This window comes from Bubalus bubalis, chromosome 21, assembly GCF_019923935.1.
Source record: "Bubalus bubalis isolate 160015118507 breed Murrah chromosome 21, NDDB_SH_1, whole genome shotgun sequence".
Classification (NCBI taxonomy): domain Eukaryota; kingdom Metazoa; phylum Chordata; class Mammalia; order Artiodactyla; family Bovidae; genus Bubalus; species Bubalus bubalis.
In genome coordinates, this window is record NC_059177.1 from 34,800,582 (window position 1) to 34,820,702 (window position 20,121).

The 20,121-nt window shown below is 41.7% G+C and overlaps 1 protein-coding gene across 2 annotated transcripts in view; it reads left to right on the plus strand.

Annotated features, from left to right (window-relative positions):
- Window positions 1-20,121, plus strand: part of LOC123330927 — a 435,096-nt gene that overhangs the window by 328,907 nt on the left and 86,068 nt on the right. Inside the window, exon 5 of one of the 2 annotated variants that reach the window (XM_044933515.2) lies at window positions 1,610-1,657. The exons of the other annotated variant lie outside the window; for it this stretch is intronic. Within the exon in view, the coding sequence (XP_044789450.2) occupies window positions 1,610-1,657 (48 nt within the window). The remainder of the gene's footprint in view (window positions 1-1,609; window positions 1,658-20,121) is intronic. 2 annotated transcript variants of the gene reach the window in all.

Consider the following 20,121-nt stretch of genomic DNA (forward strand, 5'->3'; position numbering starts at 1 on the left):
ACCCAAGGAGGTCGCATCTGGATTTGTACCACGGGCCCCAGCTGGTTCCCTCCCACTTCCCTTCTCATGGCTGCCTTTTTCCCCTTTTATCAAAGGGAGGCCCACCTCTTGGCCATTTGAATCATACTGTGGTGCATTCCCCCAGGGTAAAAAATCCAGGACTTCAGACAAAGGAGTGATTCAAACTTTAGCTGTTAGTGTTGAGAAAATGAATGATTCTAGTGATTGGGTTACAAATCCTTCTCAGTTCTTTGCTTTCAACAAAATTGAAGAAGGATTTGATGGAGTTGTCAGTTGATCATTAAAAATAATTTTTGATGATAGATCACCATATAATTTTTGACAAATGACTTGGAAGAGTTTAAAGACTTGAGTGATGTTGCTGTAACAAAACTCTTTCCACGTCCATCTACTTATGTGAACAAAGGTTTTCAGTCCTTACAATTGTGATTAAAAGGTGGGGGGGGGGGGTGGTGGCACGGGCAGAAGGAGTGAAATTGATGCTGAATTCTGTCTCACTTGGACAATAAGGCGTATTCTGGAGTTAATAGGGAAGAAAAACCCAAACTCATTTAACATACACACTTCCATTAAAATTTTATTTCTTGTGTTTTGTAATTATTTACCAAAATTTATAAGGCATATATCTGTTGTTTTGACCAATTAAATGCAAATAAAAATTATGATAATAACATAGATGAAGGATAAATAATTTTTCAGAAGCATTTTAGGAGTCATGAGCAGTAACATTTGAAGAATATTGCTCAGAAAGATACTTTCCCTCTGGATATATTACAGAATTTCTCTGGGACTTGATCTCCTGTGTTCTGAGGCCAACCTTTCTCTCCTCTTCCAAGGTTTGTCTCTACCTTACTTTATGAGTTCTACTCACCTATTACACCCCATTCTTACCCCCAGACCAGTGGGGTTTCACCCCTAAGTCAAAGACCAGCCTTACTCCTGAGCAGGAGAGGAGTCCATATCATCCTCTTAGATTCTTACATTAAGGATCATCCTTTGAGTATTGTATTTACTGTACTTATGCTTCTAGCGGAGAAGGAAATGGCAATCCACTCCAGTATTCTTGCCTGGAGAATCCCAGGGACGGAGGAACCTGGTGGGCTGCTGTCTATGGGGTCACACAGAGTTGGACACGACTGAAGCAACTTAGCAGCAGCAGCAGCAGCAGCATATTTCTAAGACACATGCTTCTTCTCTGAGTATAGTCAATAGGTCGTATAGAACAAAGGAAAACATGTCCTGTGGCAAGTCCCATTTGCAAGATTCTCTTTGAATAAGAGCTATCTTGCTCAGAATATGTGTACAGGCTCACTAGACTGTGGATAAAGCACAGCAGAGTCAGGGAAAGAAGAAAGTCTATAGCCATCCCTAAATTGCAAGATTCTTATTAACATTCCTTGTTACAATTCTTAAGATCCCTGACTTTGACAACAGGATCATCTGATTTGCGGGTATGGACTAGGCACAGCCCCACCAGATAACTTTGTTGTATTTTGTACTTGCACCAGACCTTGAGGATTGTTGCCTGAGAACCTGGTCCTTAATCCTAATTTCGGCTTTCCAAATCCATTCTTTTGTTTCTATGCAGGTGTTGCATACTCCAAAGAGTTAAAATGGATCAGTAAATCAGTGGAGGGTAAATGAACTGTTAAATCACAAATTTTTATTGTTATAGTAGTACTCCAGCCTATATACATTTGATTGTTTATAGCAAATGATTCCCATATACTACACTTAAAATATTCTTTCTGATTGGAAGTATAATCAAGCACATAGATGATATCAATAATTCTTTAAGTATAATTGAATATTTAAGCTTCAAAAGACATGTAAACAGGGAAAATAAATGTATAGAAAAAAATTTAATTGGTAAGCATTTTAATTGATTTTTCTAATGAAATATAAAAGTATTATGTATTTAACAATGTAATAATTTTGGTGAAATTCTTTGATGAGGGTGTGGTAAAATAGATATGAATGGGGTTAAGACTGTGGACTTTTATCATTCCCACACAATTAATATGGCTGTGCCGATCCACAGTATACTCCTTTGGCCAATAATGTTGCTTTTATAAAGCTCCTTGAGGAAAATGCACAGTTAGCAAATTTGTTCATTGTAGAATTATGTATTAGTTGTAGATTGATAGAAGTAAATAAAAACAACTAATGCAAGGGATTAGGGTAAATTAACTGTAATAATATACAGTTCTTTAAAATTTTGTCAAAACACATTTATTTTTTATTGAGGCGTAGTTGGTGTACAGAACACATAGAATGCTAAATAGATCCCGTGTGTGTGTGTGTGTGTGTCTGTGTGAGAGACAGAAAGAGACAGAAAGGAGAAAGTGGGGAAAAGGAATTTAAAACACAAATACACAAGAGAAAAATAGGCAACCATGATGGCGAGATTAAGGGTAATTTTTATTTTCCTGTTTACATTTTGTTTAGCTTTTAAATTCTTTTGCAATGCATGCATCAGTTTTATGGTCCAAAACAGCGTTGCTTTAAAAACTATATTGAATGAGTATTCCAAGTTCTGAACTGCTGGTTTTGAGGAAAAACAGATTTTGCAGTCCACTGGCAGCATGTTTGTGGTGTCCTTTCTTTTCTCCTGTTCCCCCAGCCTATAGACAGCAGCTTGACTGAGAGACCTACAGGCTGATGTGTATCTCTGTCTTTCACTCACACACGCAGGCGCGTACGCACACACACACACATACACACACATGATCAAAGGATATTCTAGTGTATCCCTCGAGAGTGTACTTTCTTTCCTTTATCCTGAGTAATTTAAATGGAGCTGAAGAATACTATTCTTTTCCATGCTGCTAAGTCACTTCAGTCGTCTCCGACTCTGTGTGACCCCATAGACAGCAGCCCACCAGGCTCCCCCGTCCCTGGGATTCTCCAGGCAAGAACACTGGAGTGGGTTGCCATTTCCTTCTCCAATGCATGAAAGTGAAAAGTGAAAGTGAAGTCGCTCAGTCGTGTCCAACCCTCAGCGACCCCATGGATTGCAGCCCACCAGGCTCCTCTGTCCATGGGATTTTCCAGGCAGGAGTACTGGAGTGGGGATTCTTTTCCATGAGCTGATATTAAAAGGTTGAGCGAACCATGCAATGCATTACTTTCATCTATCAGTATTATCATGACTAAATATCCTCTCTTACATTATTCATTGGTTCAACAAATAATTTTGAGTGCCTATTAGACTCTCAGGTAGTCACTTTTATGGAGATGAAAATGTATTCATTTATTCATCTGTTTAGTCTGTCAGTAAACAGTGTTTCCTAGAGTCCTTAGCAGTGTGTGGCAGCTGCTCTGCTAGACACTGCAAATACTGTAGGGAACTAGATAGGTATGAGCCTGCCCTCAAAGGCCTCATGGTCTGGTAGGAGACAGAAAAAATTCAACCAATAAATAAAAATAAGTTCAGTTTGCACAATTGCCTTGTAAAAATGCCCAGTGTTGCAGTAAGATCAGCATTGGTCCTCCCCAGTGAGGTGGTCCTGGAAGGCCTCTCTGAGCAGAGGACCTGGGTGTGACTCGGAAAGTGATCGGAAAGTGATCTGGGGTGAGCTGAGTTCCAGGGAGGTAGGGAGAGCATATTCCAACCTGAGACAAGGAAGGACTCCAGAAGCCCTAGAGGTAGGGAAAGTCTGCAATGGGATGGCCCTTGGCAGGCTCCAGGGAGGAGGGGGCAGCCTTTTGCCAGGGTGATGAGTCTGGCTGGATCCAACACAGAGTTTGAGTACAAATTTGAGTTTTAATGAGCAGAATAGTCAATAGGTACAATTAAGGTATAAATCAGAGATCAACAAGCTCTTCCTATAAAGGGCCAAAGATTTTTTACGTTCTGGCCCTGCAGGGCTTTAGAGTCTCAACTCTGCCTTTGTTAAGGAAAACACTCAGAGGCAATACGTAGAAGAATGGGATCTTCACTCACAGAACCAGGCTTAGACAGATTTGGCTCAGGAGGTGTAGTTTGCCAGCCCTGGACATAAACGGAAAAGTTGTAGAACTCCTCAGTCATGCTACTGGATTTCAGGGAAGGAGAAGATGACTTCCTATGGTGAAATCTGAGGTGGGTCTTGAAAGATAAGAATAAATCAAAAATGAAATGATGGGGGGAAAGAAAATATAGGCAAAGGAATCAGTAGGGTACAGTCCAGACGCAGTAAGAGCTCACAGGGAGGTAGTTCGTATCTGCCCAGGGAGGGGTGAGGAAGTACAGCTCTTTTATTCCTCAGATATTTCAGGGACCTGTGAAGTAGCAGACACTGCACCAGACAGTGGGGGATGGGGATAAGGAGTGAATAAGGAATGAACCTACAATCTCAGATACTAGAGGGGTTGACAGATAAGTAAGCAAGTCATCCCATGATTAACTCAGTGTGGGGAAATAAGGCTTCTTAATAAGGATGAGTCAAGAAATTAACTTTCTTTCCTTCATTGTAGCTGTTTTCTTTGGTGCTTGATTAAGTCAATGTGCTCACATGCTAGAAAATTACAAAGATACCAGAGGATATACAGTGAAAATTTTCTCTCCCAACCTCTATCTCTTAAGCCTACTGAATACCCACCCCACCACCTGCCACCCAGCACAACCAGTGCCACTGGTTGCTTCTGGATCCTTCTAAAGTTCATCTATGCAGATCTAAAGAAATGAGTATGTTTGAGGTTCTTTGTTTTTCCTCTTGATTACACTGATAATCTAGCTGAATCTTTTAAGTATAAATTTTCCAGAGAGGAGAAAGACGATGGAGGTTAAGAGAAAGCATGTGTCTTAAAGATGGATGGAGGAAAAGAAGAGACAGGAGATGGCACAGTGCATAAGTTGGCTACATGGGATAATCCATCCTGTCAGTCCTCATATGCGTCGATCTCAGTCTCCCAATTCATCCTATTCCCCCTGTTCCTCCCTTGGTGTCCATACCTTTGTCCTCTATATCTGTGTCTCTATTTCTGTTTTGCAAATAAGATCATCTATACCATTTTTCTAGCTTTCACATATATGCATTAATATACACTATTTCTTTTTCTTTAACCTACTTCACTCTGTATGACAGTCTCTAGGTCCAGCCACATCTCTACAGATGACCGAGTTTTGTTCCTTTTAATGGCTGAGTAATATTCCACTGTATATATGTACCACATCTTTCTTATTCATTCCTTTATTGATGGCCATTTTGGTCGCTTTAATGTCCTAGCTATTGTAAATAGTGCTGTAATGAACATTGGGGTGCATGTATCTTTTTTAATTATGATTTTCTCTTTGTATATGCCCAGGAGTAGGATTGCTTGGTCATATGGTAGTTCTATTTTTAGTTTTTAAGGAACCTTCATGCTGTTCTCCCTAGTGGCTGTATCAGTTTACATTCCCACCAACAGTGCAAGAGGATTCCCTTTTCTCCACCCCGTCTCCAGCATTTATTGTTTGTAGACTTTTGATGATGGCCATTCAGACCAGTGTGAGGTAGTACCTCATTGTAGTTTTGATTTGCATTTCTCTAATAATTAATGATGTTGAGCATCTTTTCATGTGATTGTTGACCATCTGTATGTCTTCTTTGGAGAAATGCCAATGTAGATCTTCTACCCATATTTTGATTGAGTTGTTTGAGTTTTCTTTTCTTTTAATAGTAATCGGTGTTTTAGGAAGATTGTTCTAGCAGCTGGAAGAAAGTAGATATTCAGGGTAGCTTTGAATGACATTTGCAAAAGTAGTCCTTCTTTCCTTCAATCAATAAAAGTCAATCAAGGTGTTTAAATAGAGGAAGGGTAATATCTGAAGTATTCTTCAGGCAGATTAACCTATCTACACAGTTTTTGAAGAATTCAAACTAAGAGAAAACCAACTAGTGACAATCTAACTCATCACCAACTCTCAGCAGAAATGTACATTTGTGTACTTTTTAACGTTAAGAAAGAAATCTGTATTAGCAATCTACTGCTGCATAACAAACTACCCTAAAATGAAGTAGCTTCAAATAACCCATGTTTATTATCCTATACCTCATGTGGGTCAGGAATCTGGGCATACCTTAATTGGGTCCTTGCTTCAGGGTCTCTCACAGCTAGAATCAAAATGCCAGGCCAGGGTGGGCTTTCATTTGAAAGTTCAATTGGTGAAGAATCTACTGTTCACAGTTGTCAACAGGATTGACAAAATTGAACTCCAGTTCCTGGAGTGTTGTTGGGCCTTAGTTCCTTAACAGGTGGGTTTCTCTGTATGGCAGCTTATTTCATGAAAATGGACAAGCTGAGAGGGCAGTAGAGAGAGTCTGCTGACAGACGAATGCTAGACACATTTGTAGCCTAATCGCAGAAGTGCTATCCCATCGTTTTTTTCCGTTGGGTAGAAGCAAGTCCCTAGCAGTACATACTCAGGGGCAAGAAGTTACATAGAGGCAGGAATATAAAAAGGTGGGATTATGCGATGCTGACTTAGAAGCTGCCCAGGGGAACATAACAAGGCTTGTTCCTTCGAGTACGCTAGGATGTGGTCTGGAGGACTAGAGCCAGTGTTGTTCCTCCCCCATGATCTGGTCAGGAAATCATCTTGCTCTCCCCTGGCCTGCTGATTACCACCCTCATTACCATAACTGCTGTACAGCTGTCATGTTTGTCCACTTCTCCTGATGACAAATGCCGCCCCTCTTGAAGTCAGAGCATCTGGGAGTATTTATATGCAGAGGCTGTATTGGGCTCTCTCCCTCTGCTGGAGTTGGACTGTTGTGAAAAGTTTCCCCCCGGCTGCTGCTGCCGATATTTATGACATCAGCTGACTAAAGGAAACACCTTTAAAAGTGATGATAAATTCTTCACTCATGCCTTGCTCTTTCTAGCAGAGCAGACTGGTTGGTTTGGTAAAGAACTTGCTTCCACTCTTTGTAGGACTTTATAAACCAGAGTGCTAGAGGAGGGCCTTAGAACAAGCAACTCAGAGAATGCCTGGAGGAACTCAGAGCTCAGAATCTAGGCTGTGTGAACTGCCATTCCAAACCAAAGAGAAATTAGACACATAGAAATCACAAAAGCGACCACTGTGTGTGTACACTGTGCTCCAGTGATGGGATGAGAGCCTGACCTTCATTATCTTGTTTTAGTCCCTAACTGTGCAAAGTTAATGCTATTAAACTCATTTGACAGAAGAGGAAACTGAGACCCAGAGGATCACGGTAGGAAGAATGGTACTGCGATTCAAACACTATCAGTCTGGTTCTGAGCATTCTTAAGTTAGGAACTAGCAATGATTTATTTCTATGAATAACCACGTTTTGTCTGAATTATAGAGTGGCCTCATCAGCTAGGGATAATTCAGGGAGGAGAAGTGGGGGTAAGCATCACCTAGAATAAATCAACTTAGAAATCAAAATGCTGTTGGAAAGAGTGGAGGGAAAATTTTTTATTAGAAAAATATTTTATAAAAATAAAATAAGGAAAAGTTTATTAAAAAAAAAAAAAAAAAACTTAGATCACAAGTCAGGAAAATTTGTCTGTAAAGGGCCAGATAGCAAGTATTTTTGGCTTTGTGAACAATGGGATATCTGCTGTAGCTACTCAGGGCTTCAGCTGAAGTATATAAGCAACCATGGACAATAAGCAAATGAATGAGCATTGCTGTGCTCTAGTATTTGTTTACAAACTCAGGTGATGGGTCAGATTTGGTTCTCGAGCTACAGTCTGCAGACCCTTAACTTGGGTCATAATTGTAGTATATACTGATTCTTACAAAAGGCAAGAATCATGTGGGTTGTGTGTGTGTGTGTGTGTGTGTGTTAACATAGTATTTCTGACAAAATTTGTGGTAACAAAGTATAGTATCATCACTTCTTGTTTGAACTCAGCAGTTTTATCAAAAAGAGCCCATTATTGTGCAAAAGTACTGGAGGGCTCCTTCATTTCTTCAGTATTTCACACAGCCCTTTGATAGCTAAATGATTACCTTTTGAAAACATTAAAACACCATCCTTCTGGATTTCCTCTTATTCAGGTGTACATCTGTCTAACTCTGCTAGATCCCTCTTTCTTTGTGCCTTGAACAGATCTCTAACATCTTTTCATCTAGTTTATGAAGTCTTACGTTGTTTGTAAGATTTGCTGTTCACCGGTGGGCACCCAAAGGACAGTAAGAGAGGGGAACCAACTAACACTATGGCCAAATGAGCAAAATGATGCTAAGCAAGGAAGATTTTAAGTCGGCACAAATTTTGAAATAGTTGTGTCATTGGTGGATATTTTTCATGTTACCATGATCTCAGTGTCCCTTCACAGTTTGTTCCCTGCAAGTTCTCAAATAATGAATACTCAGATAATGGAGATCTTCCCCATATGATTTATCCACTTTCTTTTTTTAAAATTAATTAATTTATTTATTTTAATTGGAGTCTAGTTACTTTACAATATTATATTGGTTTTGCCATACATCAACATGAATCCGCCACAGGTGTACACGTGTTCCCCATCCTGAACCCCCCTCCCACCTCCCTCCCCATCCCATCCCTCTGGGTCATCCCAGTGCACCAGCACCAGCATCCTGTATCCTGCATCGAACCTGGACTGGCGATTTGTTTCTTATATGATATTATACATGTTTCAATGCCATTCTCCCAAATCATCCCACCCCCTCACTCTCCCACAGAGTCCAAAAGACTGTTCTATACATCTGTGTCTTTTTTGCTGTCTCGCATACAGGGTTATTGGTACCATCTTTCTAAATTCCATATATATGCGTTAGTATACTGTATTGGTGTTTTTCTTTCTGGCTTACTTCACTCTGTATCCACTTTCTTACCCACACATTATTCTCTTGCATTCATTTTTCTATTACAGGCATATATCACTCTATTGCAATTCACAGTGATAGGGTTTCTTACAAATTGAAGGTTTGTGGCAATTCTGCATCAAGCAAGTCCATTGGCTCCATCTTTCCAACAGCACTTGTTCCCTTTGGGTCTTGGTTTCACATTTTGGTGACTATCACAATATTTCAAACTTTTTTATTATTGTGTATTTGTTATGGTGATCTTCTGTGATGAGTGACTTTTTCATGTTTTTAGTAGGACTCAATGAAGGCTCAGAGGATGGTTAGCATTTTTTAGCAAGAAAATTATTTTTAAATTAAGGTTTATAATTAGTTCTTTTAGACATAATGCTATTCCACACTTAATGGACTACAGTAGCCTGTAAATACAACTTTTATACATACTGTAAAAGCAAAAAAAATCCGTGTGTCTTGCTTTATCTATACTTATTTTAATGTGGTAATCTGGAGCCAAATCTATAATATCTTGAGTTATACCTCTGTACCTTTTTTTTTTTTTTTTTGAGCATCTGCTCTGTAAAATGTCTCCTTACATGTATAAATATCTTTCTCTGCCCAAACTCTTACTATCTAAGTTCAATAACCAAATAAAAATTTCCAATAAAACCTTCACTACCTAAAACTCAGGAGCCAAATAGCTTCAAAAAGCACTGTAGCCCTTGCTATACAAATTGACGATTTTTTTTCCCCATAATCCAATTGATCTTTTTTTAGTAGGAATACTTTTCTTCTTCTTCTTTTTTTTTAACTCTTTTTTCTAGCAACTTTGAAAAGAATCTTTTACTATCTGCACCTTCCTGATGGATATTCTGAGACCCTTAGATAGCATTAACTCGTCCAGGGTCTCCTGCCACTTGGCAGTGAAGTGAAATTCAGTCAGGTCCTACTGGCTCCAAAATCCATGCTCTTTCCTACACTTGCCTTTTAAATATGGAATCTACACTGATGAATGGAGAAGGCGATGGCACCCCACTCCAGTACTCTTGCCTGGAAAATCCCATGGACGGAGGAGCCCGGTGGGCTGCAGTCCATGAGGTCGCTAAGAGTCCGACACGACAGAGCGACTTCACTTTCACTTTTCACTTTCATGCATTGGAGAAGGAAATGGCAACCCACTCCAGTGTTCTTGCCTGGAGAATCCCAGGGACGGGGGAGCCTGGTGGGCTGCCGTCTATGGGGTCACACACAGCCGGACACGACTGAAGCGACTCAGCAGCAGCAGCACACTGATGAAAGGCCCATCTGTCTGTCTATCACGTGGTCAAAGATATACGTTCCTAAGTTCTTTAGATCACACTGTAACTGATAAGGCTGATTTTCCACTGTAGGTAGTAATGTTGCCATTTCTTAAAACCTGCAGTGCAAATCTAATTGTTAAAAGAAATGCAGTTACAACCCAGTTCCCCTATTTATTCCCGAAGTGGTTCTCACACTGTAGCCTTGGAGCAACTGCAGCAGCATCCTCTGGAGGTGTGTTAGAAATGCTGATGTCAAGGCCCTGACACAGGAAACAAGAAACTCTGGGGATAGGACCATCAGTCTGTTCTTGTACAAATCCTTCAGGTGACTAATGCACAGACGAACCTGAGAACCCCTGAATTATAGGGCCAGTGCCAATGGTCTCTGCTTATTCTTGCAATAAGAACCAGATGATATGAGTGCCAGAAGTCCAGGGGACTTTTGGCAATTGTAAGGCTCTGATTAATGCTCCTGTTTCCCTTCTCATCATCCATTCATTCATCTGACAAATATGTTCTGAGCCCTACTCTGGGTCAGAGATTAAGCCAGATGCTGGGGACAAGGTGGAGAAGGTGACAGACATGGTCCTATCTCCCCTGGGTTTATAACCAGATGTGGGTGACAGAGCACAAAACAGTGATTCCAGTACAGCATAGCCAGTGCCATGAGAGGCTAACACAGGGTGCTGGGGGCAAGGGTTCCCTAGTCCAACCCTGCAAGTCAGGGGAATTTTTGTGCACAAGCCAGTCAGCAGGGTAGGAGTCCAGAACTTTCTGAGGCCTAGTGCTGTAGGAGGTTGTTCTGTTCTCCCTCAGGTCCACAGCCTGCTTGAAGCAGCTTCAGATGGAGTCAAGGGGCGGGGGGGAGCACTCAACCTGTTGCTTCCAACTTGCTGGAACGTTTATCTCCGACACGCATTAAAAACATATGGAGGGTCAAAGCTCCATGTGTTCGCTTGGTAGGGGAGCAGAAAATTGGAAAAGCAAATATGCATACCTCCCCGATCCCAACTGTTGGACTCTTATTGCCAATTTACGTAATTTCCTGTGCTTATTTCAAAATAGTCAGGAGGGCAGGAGGCATTGAGAACACCATAACTAGGCCATTTAGACTAGCAGCTGCTGGTGCATTCCCATCTTTCTTGATTAATTAAAAAAAATTCCATTGGAATTTGAGGGGAAAGCATCTTTCAGGCAAGGAATAAATAGTCTCTTCTTAAGAGAAATCAGTTTAGATTTAACACGCTATTTACAAAACATATTCCCACTTTCTCATTCAGCAAAAATGCTTTGTGTGCCTACTGTGTGCTGACATGGAGGTAGGCGCTGGTGACATGACAAGCACCAGGAGGTATCTGATTTCGAGGCGGTTAGAGGACAGACATGGAACAGGACATTACAAAGGTGGTGGTTAGTCAATGTACACAAGTGCAATTGAAAATTATTAGAATGATGAAATGATTTCTGTACTGACTGGTAAGTGTAAGTTTTTTTTTGTTTGTTTGTTTTTTAACTGTAGTCCAGATATGTTCAGAGCCTGAACAGGACCTGGAGTGCTTTGGCAGTGCCCACCTGCTACTCTGGGATGGGCTGTGTCTCTGGGGATGGGGCGCAGGTAGCAAGACAAGGGACTTGGAAGGTGCCCCTGTTGTCACAGGTTCTCCTGAGTACATGGGAAGCTCTGGCATCCACATATGTGCTCCACCTGAATGTGCAGGTAGCATCCCTCACCAGGACAAAACAGGCCAGGTACCTCACCGCTACTGATGTAATGAGGAGGTCATTGGAAACATCAGTGCAGATTCCTCGGTCAAATCATAACCCAGAAGACACACATTTAGCTAGTAGCATTCCGCTTGAAAGATAAGACCACACCATCTATGTTTAACCTTCAGATAACATACTGTGTGATTTTAAAATAGATTATATACTATTTGATTACATTGATACTGCATACTTGAAATGACAAAATTACAGAGATGGAAAACAAATTTAGGCTTGCAAGAGTTGGAAACAGGTGGGGATGATGAGGAAATGCATTGAGTCTTACTGTAAAAGGAGAGCTCATGAAATCTTTGGGGTGCTGGAACAGTCCTGTGTCTTAATTGTGGTGATAGTCACATGAATCTACACATGTGAAATAATTGCATAAAGCTACAGACACATAACAGCTTTCCAAGTTGCTTGGTGGTAAAGAATCCACCTGCCAATGAAGGAGACATGGGTTTGATCCCTGGGTTGGGAGGATCTCCTGGAGAAGGAAATGACAGCCCACTCTAACATTCTGGCCAGGAAAATCCATGGACAGAGGAGCCTGTCCATGGTGTTGAGCTACAGTCCATAGTGTTGCAGAGTCAGACAAGACTTAGCAACTAAACAACAACACAGACACATACATACACACACACATACATACACACACACACACACACACTATACACACAAACATAAAGTATTTGTATGACTGATAGAGTCTGAAAAAACTTCTATGGATTGCACCAACACCAATGCCCCAGCTTTGATTTCATACTAGAGTTTTGTAAAATGTTTCCATGAGAGGAAACTCTGTGAAGAGGACACAGGGCCTCTCTGTATTATTTTTGCAACTTCCTGTGAATCCATAATTATTTTAAAATAGTTTTTAAGAAGTAACTTGGAAATTATTGGAACAGTTTATACTGTAACATATCACTCAGTAAGCAGATTTGTTCAACATATAGTTTAATTTATGTAGAGAAATACAGTGTGCCACTGAATGAACTGTGTCCCCCTCAAAATTCACATGTTGAAGCCCTAAAGGTATTTGGAGGTGTGTCCTTTGGAAGGGAATTAGGTTGTATTAGATCATGAGGGTGGAGCCCCCATGATGAGATTAGTGCCATTATAAGAAGAGACCAGAGAACTTGCCCTTGCTTTCTCTACCAGGTAGGGACACAGAGAGAAAGCAGCTGTCTGCAGGTCAAGAAAAGGGCTCTCTCCAAAACCCAACCATGCTGACATCCTGATCTTGGATTTCTAGCCTCCAGAACTGTGAGAAAGCCAGTTTCCGTTATGTAAGCTACCCACTATGCTAATTTGTTATAGCGTCCCTAGCTAGCTAAGACAGAGGGAGATTACTGTTAATTCTTGCATTCATTTGTTCCTTGATTTGTTCATTACCCCACAGCACTTATGTGTTTTGACTGTCACCTCTGGTCCTTGGGACAGAAAACAAGTGGTCCAGCATGGGTCCAGCTTTGTCATGTAGCCATGGGGAGCTTCTCTGGGCAGAGCAGGACTCTGAGGGAAAGTGCAACAGGAAGGATTGATCAAGGCCCGTAAGTGGAAAAGGCACGTGGAGCAAAAGGAATCCACCCTAGATGGAGCAGAGAGCAGAGGGTTGAAGAAAATAAGAAGAGGCTGAGGGGGCAGGCAGGAGCCAGATACCACAGGTATGAGTCCACGCCTTGATTTGCTGGGGACAGCCTCTGTGTATATCCGTTGCCCTGGCATAATTTGTGCTGCACTCACTTTACCTTTAGAAATGTCCTTCTCTAGATGATAACAGTCTTCTTGCATTTGAGCCACGATTTGGATTGCATCATACCCTGAGGGTGACAGGCAGTCCTCTGCAGGGTTTTTAGCTAGAGTGTTAGGTCTCATTTTTATTATACTCTAGAACAGCCTTGCTAGCTTTGGGGACTAGAGATATTGCTGAAAGACAGAAAAAACCAACAAACAAACAAAAAAAAGCTGTTAAGGCTACTGGGCTTCCCTAGCAGCTCAGTGATAAAGAATCTGCCTGCCAATGCAGGAGACATGGGTTCAATCCCTGGGTCAGGAAAGATCCCCTGGAGAAGGAAATGGCAACCCACTCCAGTATTCTTGCCTGGGGAATTACATGCACAGAGGAGCCTGGGAAGCTGCAGTCCATGGGGTCACAAGAGTCAGATACAGCGACTAAACAGCAGCAGCAGCAGCAACTAAAGACCAGCAGCAGCAAGATGCTTGCTTATTCTATATAAAGGAGAAAAAAAAAATAGGGGTGGAACGAGAGCTGCCAGGGGCTTCAAAACCTAACAGTATCTTTGTGTGAAACTTCAAGCCCATCACCTTAAGGTAGCGGCTAGGATGGCCACACTCAGCCACGCCAGGGGTTTTATTGTTTGCTTCCCACTCACCCCCACCTTCCCAACCCTCCCAACTCCCATCTCCTAACCCCTCTCCTCTTCCTAGCCTCTCAGCCTCCCATATCCTAGATAAAAATCCACCTAACAGAGGACAACCATGGAAGGGGGCAGGCAGCCAATAGGGTCCTTTATTGCCTTCAGATGCCTTGCTGTTTTCAGACCTGGCGCTGAAGAGCAGCAGCATTCCACACAGACACCAGTCCTTCAGAGTCACACAGCCTGTCCATCTTGACCCAGGATTTCCCTCTGCAAGAAGCCAGAGTCTAGTTGGTAGGACAGAGGTGCCAGTGCTTGAAATTATTTTGAGCAGAGGTTTCCTGCAGCATTAAAAAATCAATTTCTCCCAGTTTCTCGTAGCCTTTCTAACACTCAGTAAAGAGCCCCATCAGCTGTCTCAAAGAATGCTTTGCTTCCTTTCTTTCAGAACTTTCTAAATATCAGGGAAATTTCTCAAAAAGATTCTTCTTTTTATGACTTTATCCAAAGGATTATTTGCTCTCTCTAACCATATCCACAAACCCTATTCTTAAGAATTTGTTACACTACAGTATTCCTTGTTACACCAAGCACTACTAAAAAGGATACATTACTAATTTTCCATCTTTAACTTAAAATTCTTTTCTTTTTCAAGCATAAAGCTGAAGTAGTCCCTGTCCCTTTAAGACCAATCAATCAGCCCAAATGTGGATTGGAGTTTGTATTGGCATGATCTCCAAGAGAGAATTCTTTCCTGACCTTGCAAAGGAAAAGAAGGCTTTCTGGCTATTTGCTAGGAAGGCAATTTTGATGTAAACTGACATTTCTCAGATGCCCATCTTGGGAAGATTCAATGTGAAACCCAAAATTTCTGGCAGTTGAAACCCAGGCCCAACTGCCAGCCCTGGGCAGAGATAAAAGAGTGTGGATGAGCAGCCAGCAGATGGGATTACAAGGAGCCTTTTCTCTGAGCGCAGGGAGATGAGCCCGGGAAGGGGTCGAGTGGGTTGACAGAGGAGGGGGAGGGCAGCACTTTGCAGTGAGAGAATCAACAAAAAAGACACTTTCTCAGCTTTTCATGGAGAGGGCCCGTTTCCCCTGTTTTCCAGCCCATTTTGCGCACCATTCATTGAGAGGCGCCTTTCTTCTAACAAGTCTTTTATCCTGGGATGCTGAGCATGTTCCCATGTCCTTCTCACAAAGATTCTCCCACACTCCAGCACAGCCGCCAGCAGGCTGCCCTGCGAAGCACACAGCTTGCTGGGTTCTGCTGCTTTCTGCTCAGCTTCAAAAACTACTTTGCATTGTTTCTTTTACATTTGTAAGGCCAGGCATTTAAAAGTTTGAAAAGGTGACAAATCAAGGACTTTTCCTCCTTCTTTATCTTGCTTCTTTTCTCTTTGGGGGAGGATATAGTAAGGTTGAAATAGAGAAAACTTGGTTTAACTCATTCTTCAGTTTTCATTCCAATCCCAAAGAAAGGCAATGCCAAAAAATGCTCAAACTACCGCACAATTGCACTCATCTCACACACTAGTAAAGTAATGCTCAAAATTCTCAAAGCCAGGCTTCAGCAATACATGAACCGCGAACTTCCAGATGTTCAAGCTGGTTTTAGAAAAGGCAGAGGAACCAGAGATCAAATTGCCAACATCCGCTGGATCATGGAAAAAGCAAGAGAGTTCCAGAAAAACATCTATTTCTGCTTTATTGACTATGCCAAAGCCTTTGACTGTGTGGATCACAATAAACTGTGGAAAATTCTGGAAGAGATGGGAATACCAGACCACCTGACCTGCCTCTTGAGAAACCTATATGCAGGTCAGGAAGCAACAGTTAGAACTGGATATGGAACAACAGACTGGTTCCAAATAGGAACAGGAGTACGTCAAGGCTGTATATTGTCACCCTGCTTATTTAACTTATATGCAGAGCACATCATAGAAATGCTGGGCTGGAAGAAGCACAAGCTGGAATCAAGATTGCCGGGAGAAATATCAATAACCTCAGATATGCAGATGACACCACCCTTAAGGCAGAAAGTGAAGAGGAACTAAAAAGCCTGTTGATAAAAGTGAAAGAGGAGAGTGAAAAAGTTGGCTTAAAGCTCAACATTCAGAAAACGAAGATCATGGCATCTGGTCCCATCACTTCATGGCAAATAGATGGGGAAACAGTGGAAACAGTGTCAGACTTTATATTGGGCTCCAAAATCACTGCAGATGGTGACTGCAGCCATGAAATTAAAAGACGCTTACTCCTTGGAAGGAAAGTTATGACCAACCTAGATAGCATATTCAAAAGCAGAGACATTACTTTGCCAACAAAGGTCTGTCTAGTCAAGGCTGTGGTTTTTCCAGTGGTCATGTATGGATGTGAGAGTTGGACTGTGAAGAAGGCTGAGCGCCGAAGAATTGATGCTTTTGAACTGTGGTGTTGAGGAAGATTCTTGAGAGTCCGTTGGACTGCAAGGAGATCCAACCAGTCCATTCTGAAGGAGATCAGCCCTGGGATTTCTTTAGAAGGAATGATGCTAAAGCTGAAACTCCAGTACTTTGGCCACTTCATGCGAAGAGTTGACTCATTGGAAAAGACTCTGATGCTGGAGGGATTGAGGGCAGGAGGAGAAGGGGATGACAGAGGATGAGATGGCTGGATGGCATTACTGACTTGATGGACGTGAGTCTGAGTGAACTCCGGGAGTTGGTGATGGACAGGGAGGCCTGGCGTGCTGCGATTCATGGGGTCACAAAGAGTCGGACACGACTGAGCAACTGAACTGAACTGAACTGATAGTAGGGTTGAGATAGAGAAAAGTTGGTTTAACTCATTCTTGATCTTTTTCATCTTCTTATATCTTCCACATCTGAGAATTGGACTTAACTCTTTTTTTTTAATACCAAACATCAAACCGAAAGCCATCAAACACTTTCCTTTGCCATCAGATTTTCAGAATTTCTGATATGATTTTTTTAAATGTGGGCTTGACAAACAAGTCCAGGGTGAGTAATGATAATAGAAACTCCATTCCTGCATCCAGCTGCCTAAATGCAAGTCCCAGCTCCACTGCCTCCCAGCTGTATGACCTTGGGCAGTTTACTTAACCTCCATGTTTATTCCTTCAGCAAAATTGGGAATGATAATAGCACACATTTCATGGAGTTGTTGTGTGGATTATTTGGGGTATGGCCTACTAGATGATCAACAAATACTAGCTTTCATGTTAATATATATACATATACGTGTGTGTGTATATATATCTCCTTACATGTTTCCTTCTGCACAGAGACTGATTACCTTTCATTTTTCTAATAAACAGAAAGCTGGGTACCCTTACATCCAAGGCCAGTTCACATCTTCATTTAGTGTTTGCCCCCACCTGAGGCCCTTTGGCAGGAAAAGGCCCCAGACAGCAAGGCTCTCAGGACAGAATTCCAGGGCATTGGGTTTGGGGAATTGGTCACTTAAATAAATATCAGTCTCTGGATTATTTTTATTTTTTCTTTCAAAGAAATTTTCAGAGTAAAATTGGCTAGAAGGAAAATCCCAAAGCCCCTGTACATACTTTTATCTTTGCCCTGAAGACTGGTTGCAGGGCGGGGGTATCCTGATTCTACTGCTACCTGAGCTTTCCTCCCTTCCTTCAGGATTCCAAGGTCATTCAAGGTCAGGTGGGCCCCACAGGGCTCATGAGCCTCCCAACTCCTCTTGGGGGAGAATGGATTTTCCAAATCCCTGCCCATGGGTTTCCCAATGTCCCAATTTTATGCTTGTTGTTATGACTTATAAAAGCTTACTAGATTTGTTTTGAAGACAAGGGAAAAAAATAACATTACGCTATTTTAAATGCCTGCAAATATTTTAAATATGACCCAAGGCAGTTAAAAAATGCCATATTTCCCAAACCACAAACCCCACTCCTTGTTAAAATCCAATTGCCATCTGAGTGTGGGATGAAGAGTCAGGATGTCAAGCCTTGAGCATCACACATGGTATCTTTCTTGGGGGAAAATCCTCTGAAATACTGTGTGTCCTCCACTTTCTGCATTTCACAGCCAAAGTTCCTAAAACTGCTGAAAAACCATACTCCAGAGATGCAGTTCCTGAACCCCACTGAGGTTTGATTTGAGGGAACAGGGTTTATTGGAGAATGAAGAGGGAATGCAGATCAGTTCTGAGAGCTCTCCTTGGAGATGTTAGAGGTGGCAGAGCACAGGTCAGAGTGTTAAAGTGGCCCCCAGGGTTCTCTGGCTGTTTTCTCTCTGGTGCTCAGAGCATAAGGACAGTTTCTGGTTCATTTTAGGGTGAACTGTGCCAAACTAGTATCTGACACTGAGTGCCGAGCAGACGTTTGTTGTATGAATGATCTATTTAAAGAATGAGGCCTAAAAGGGAAACAAAATTGGCATAACTTGCTTTATTTTTACTCTATGTAAGTGAGTGGACTGTTTTATGTTAAGTGTATAGTTTAAAATTTAAACACAATATTTGTGCCTACATAAATAGTTGGAAAAGGTAAAATGTCATAACATTGGGTGTTTGTTATTAAAATTGGAGCTTGCCTTTGGATTATGACAACTTGATTTAAAACAAGGAATGGATTGTTCCTTACTCCACTTACTCTGAATTTCAGTGTTTTGCAACATGAAGTCTTTCTTTGTGATATAAACAGATGGTGACAAAGGGTAGGTGCCTTGTGGAGAAACTGCATCTGAGTATTGACATTTCTGGGTGATCAAAGATAGGGCAGAGAAAAGCCGACCCCAGACCCAGGATAGAGTGACTCAGATGGCAAATCCATCCAGCCTACAATGTCCCAGAGAAAAACCAGCCACTTCCCTCAAAGTTCTAGCAGTGCAAGACCTGAACTTGACTAGACATTATAGGGAACAGAGAGGTGACTTTTTTCTCCTTGGCTTTTTTTTTTTATTCAGGTATAATTGACATACAGGATTATATTAGTTGCAGATATCTAATGCAATGATTCAGTATATACAAAATGATCACCACAATAAGTCTAATTGGCATCCGTCACCATACAGAGTTACAGAATATTTTTTCTTATTACAATGAGGACTTTTTAGATCTACTCTGTTAGCAATTTGCAGACATGCAGCACAGTATCTCTATTAGTTATAGAGTCACCACACAGTACCTCACATCCCCAACTCGTTTACTTTCTGACTGGGAGTTTGTACCTTTTGACTTCCCCTGACTTTTTAATTTAAAATTCACGGATATGTGTGCAGGAGTTGTATGATCATTATCTCATTATAAGAGAATACCTTTCTCTCTAAGCCTCAGCATCCCACCCACACACACACACATACCCACACACACACACACACACACACACCCCCCCACACGCGCGTGGCCTCACTGGTATCAACCTTTGTGATTATCATAGAACAGCAAGGTTTGAGGGTGATGCAGGTTGTCCTCCACTCTGGGGTTGTGGAATTCTCAGAAAGCCCCCATTGTGTTTGTGGAGTCACTTGCGATGTTATCATGGGTCTCTGGTTCACAAGCTGCCTCTGTACTCACTGCCTATCAAAGGACATGACATGAGCTGTTTCCTTAAAATTGAGATATTTCTATTGCACCCAAACAAAAAACCAAATAACCCCAAATTCCAATGGAACAGACTTTTGGAAGAGTTATACCAAATGCAGATCCCAGCCCACCACTTTTAACCTGTCTGGATCTGGGCAAGTCACTTGCTCTTTTGAGCCTCCCTCTATTGCCTCATAAGTAAAAAATAGAAATAATAGGAGGACTTTCCCCGTGGAGTTGTTGTGAGGCCTGAATGAGATCACCAGGTACAGCCCTCGGCAAATTACATGGCACACAGGAAGGGCTCAGTGAAGGTTTACAACAAATCCATCAATGA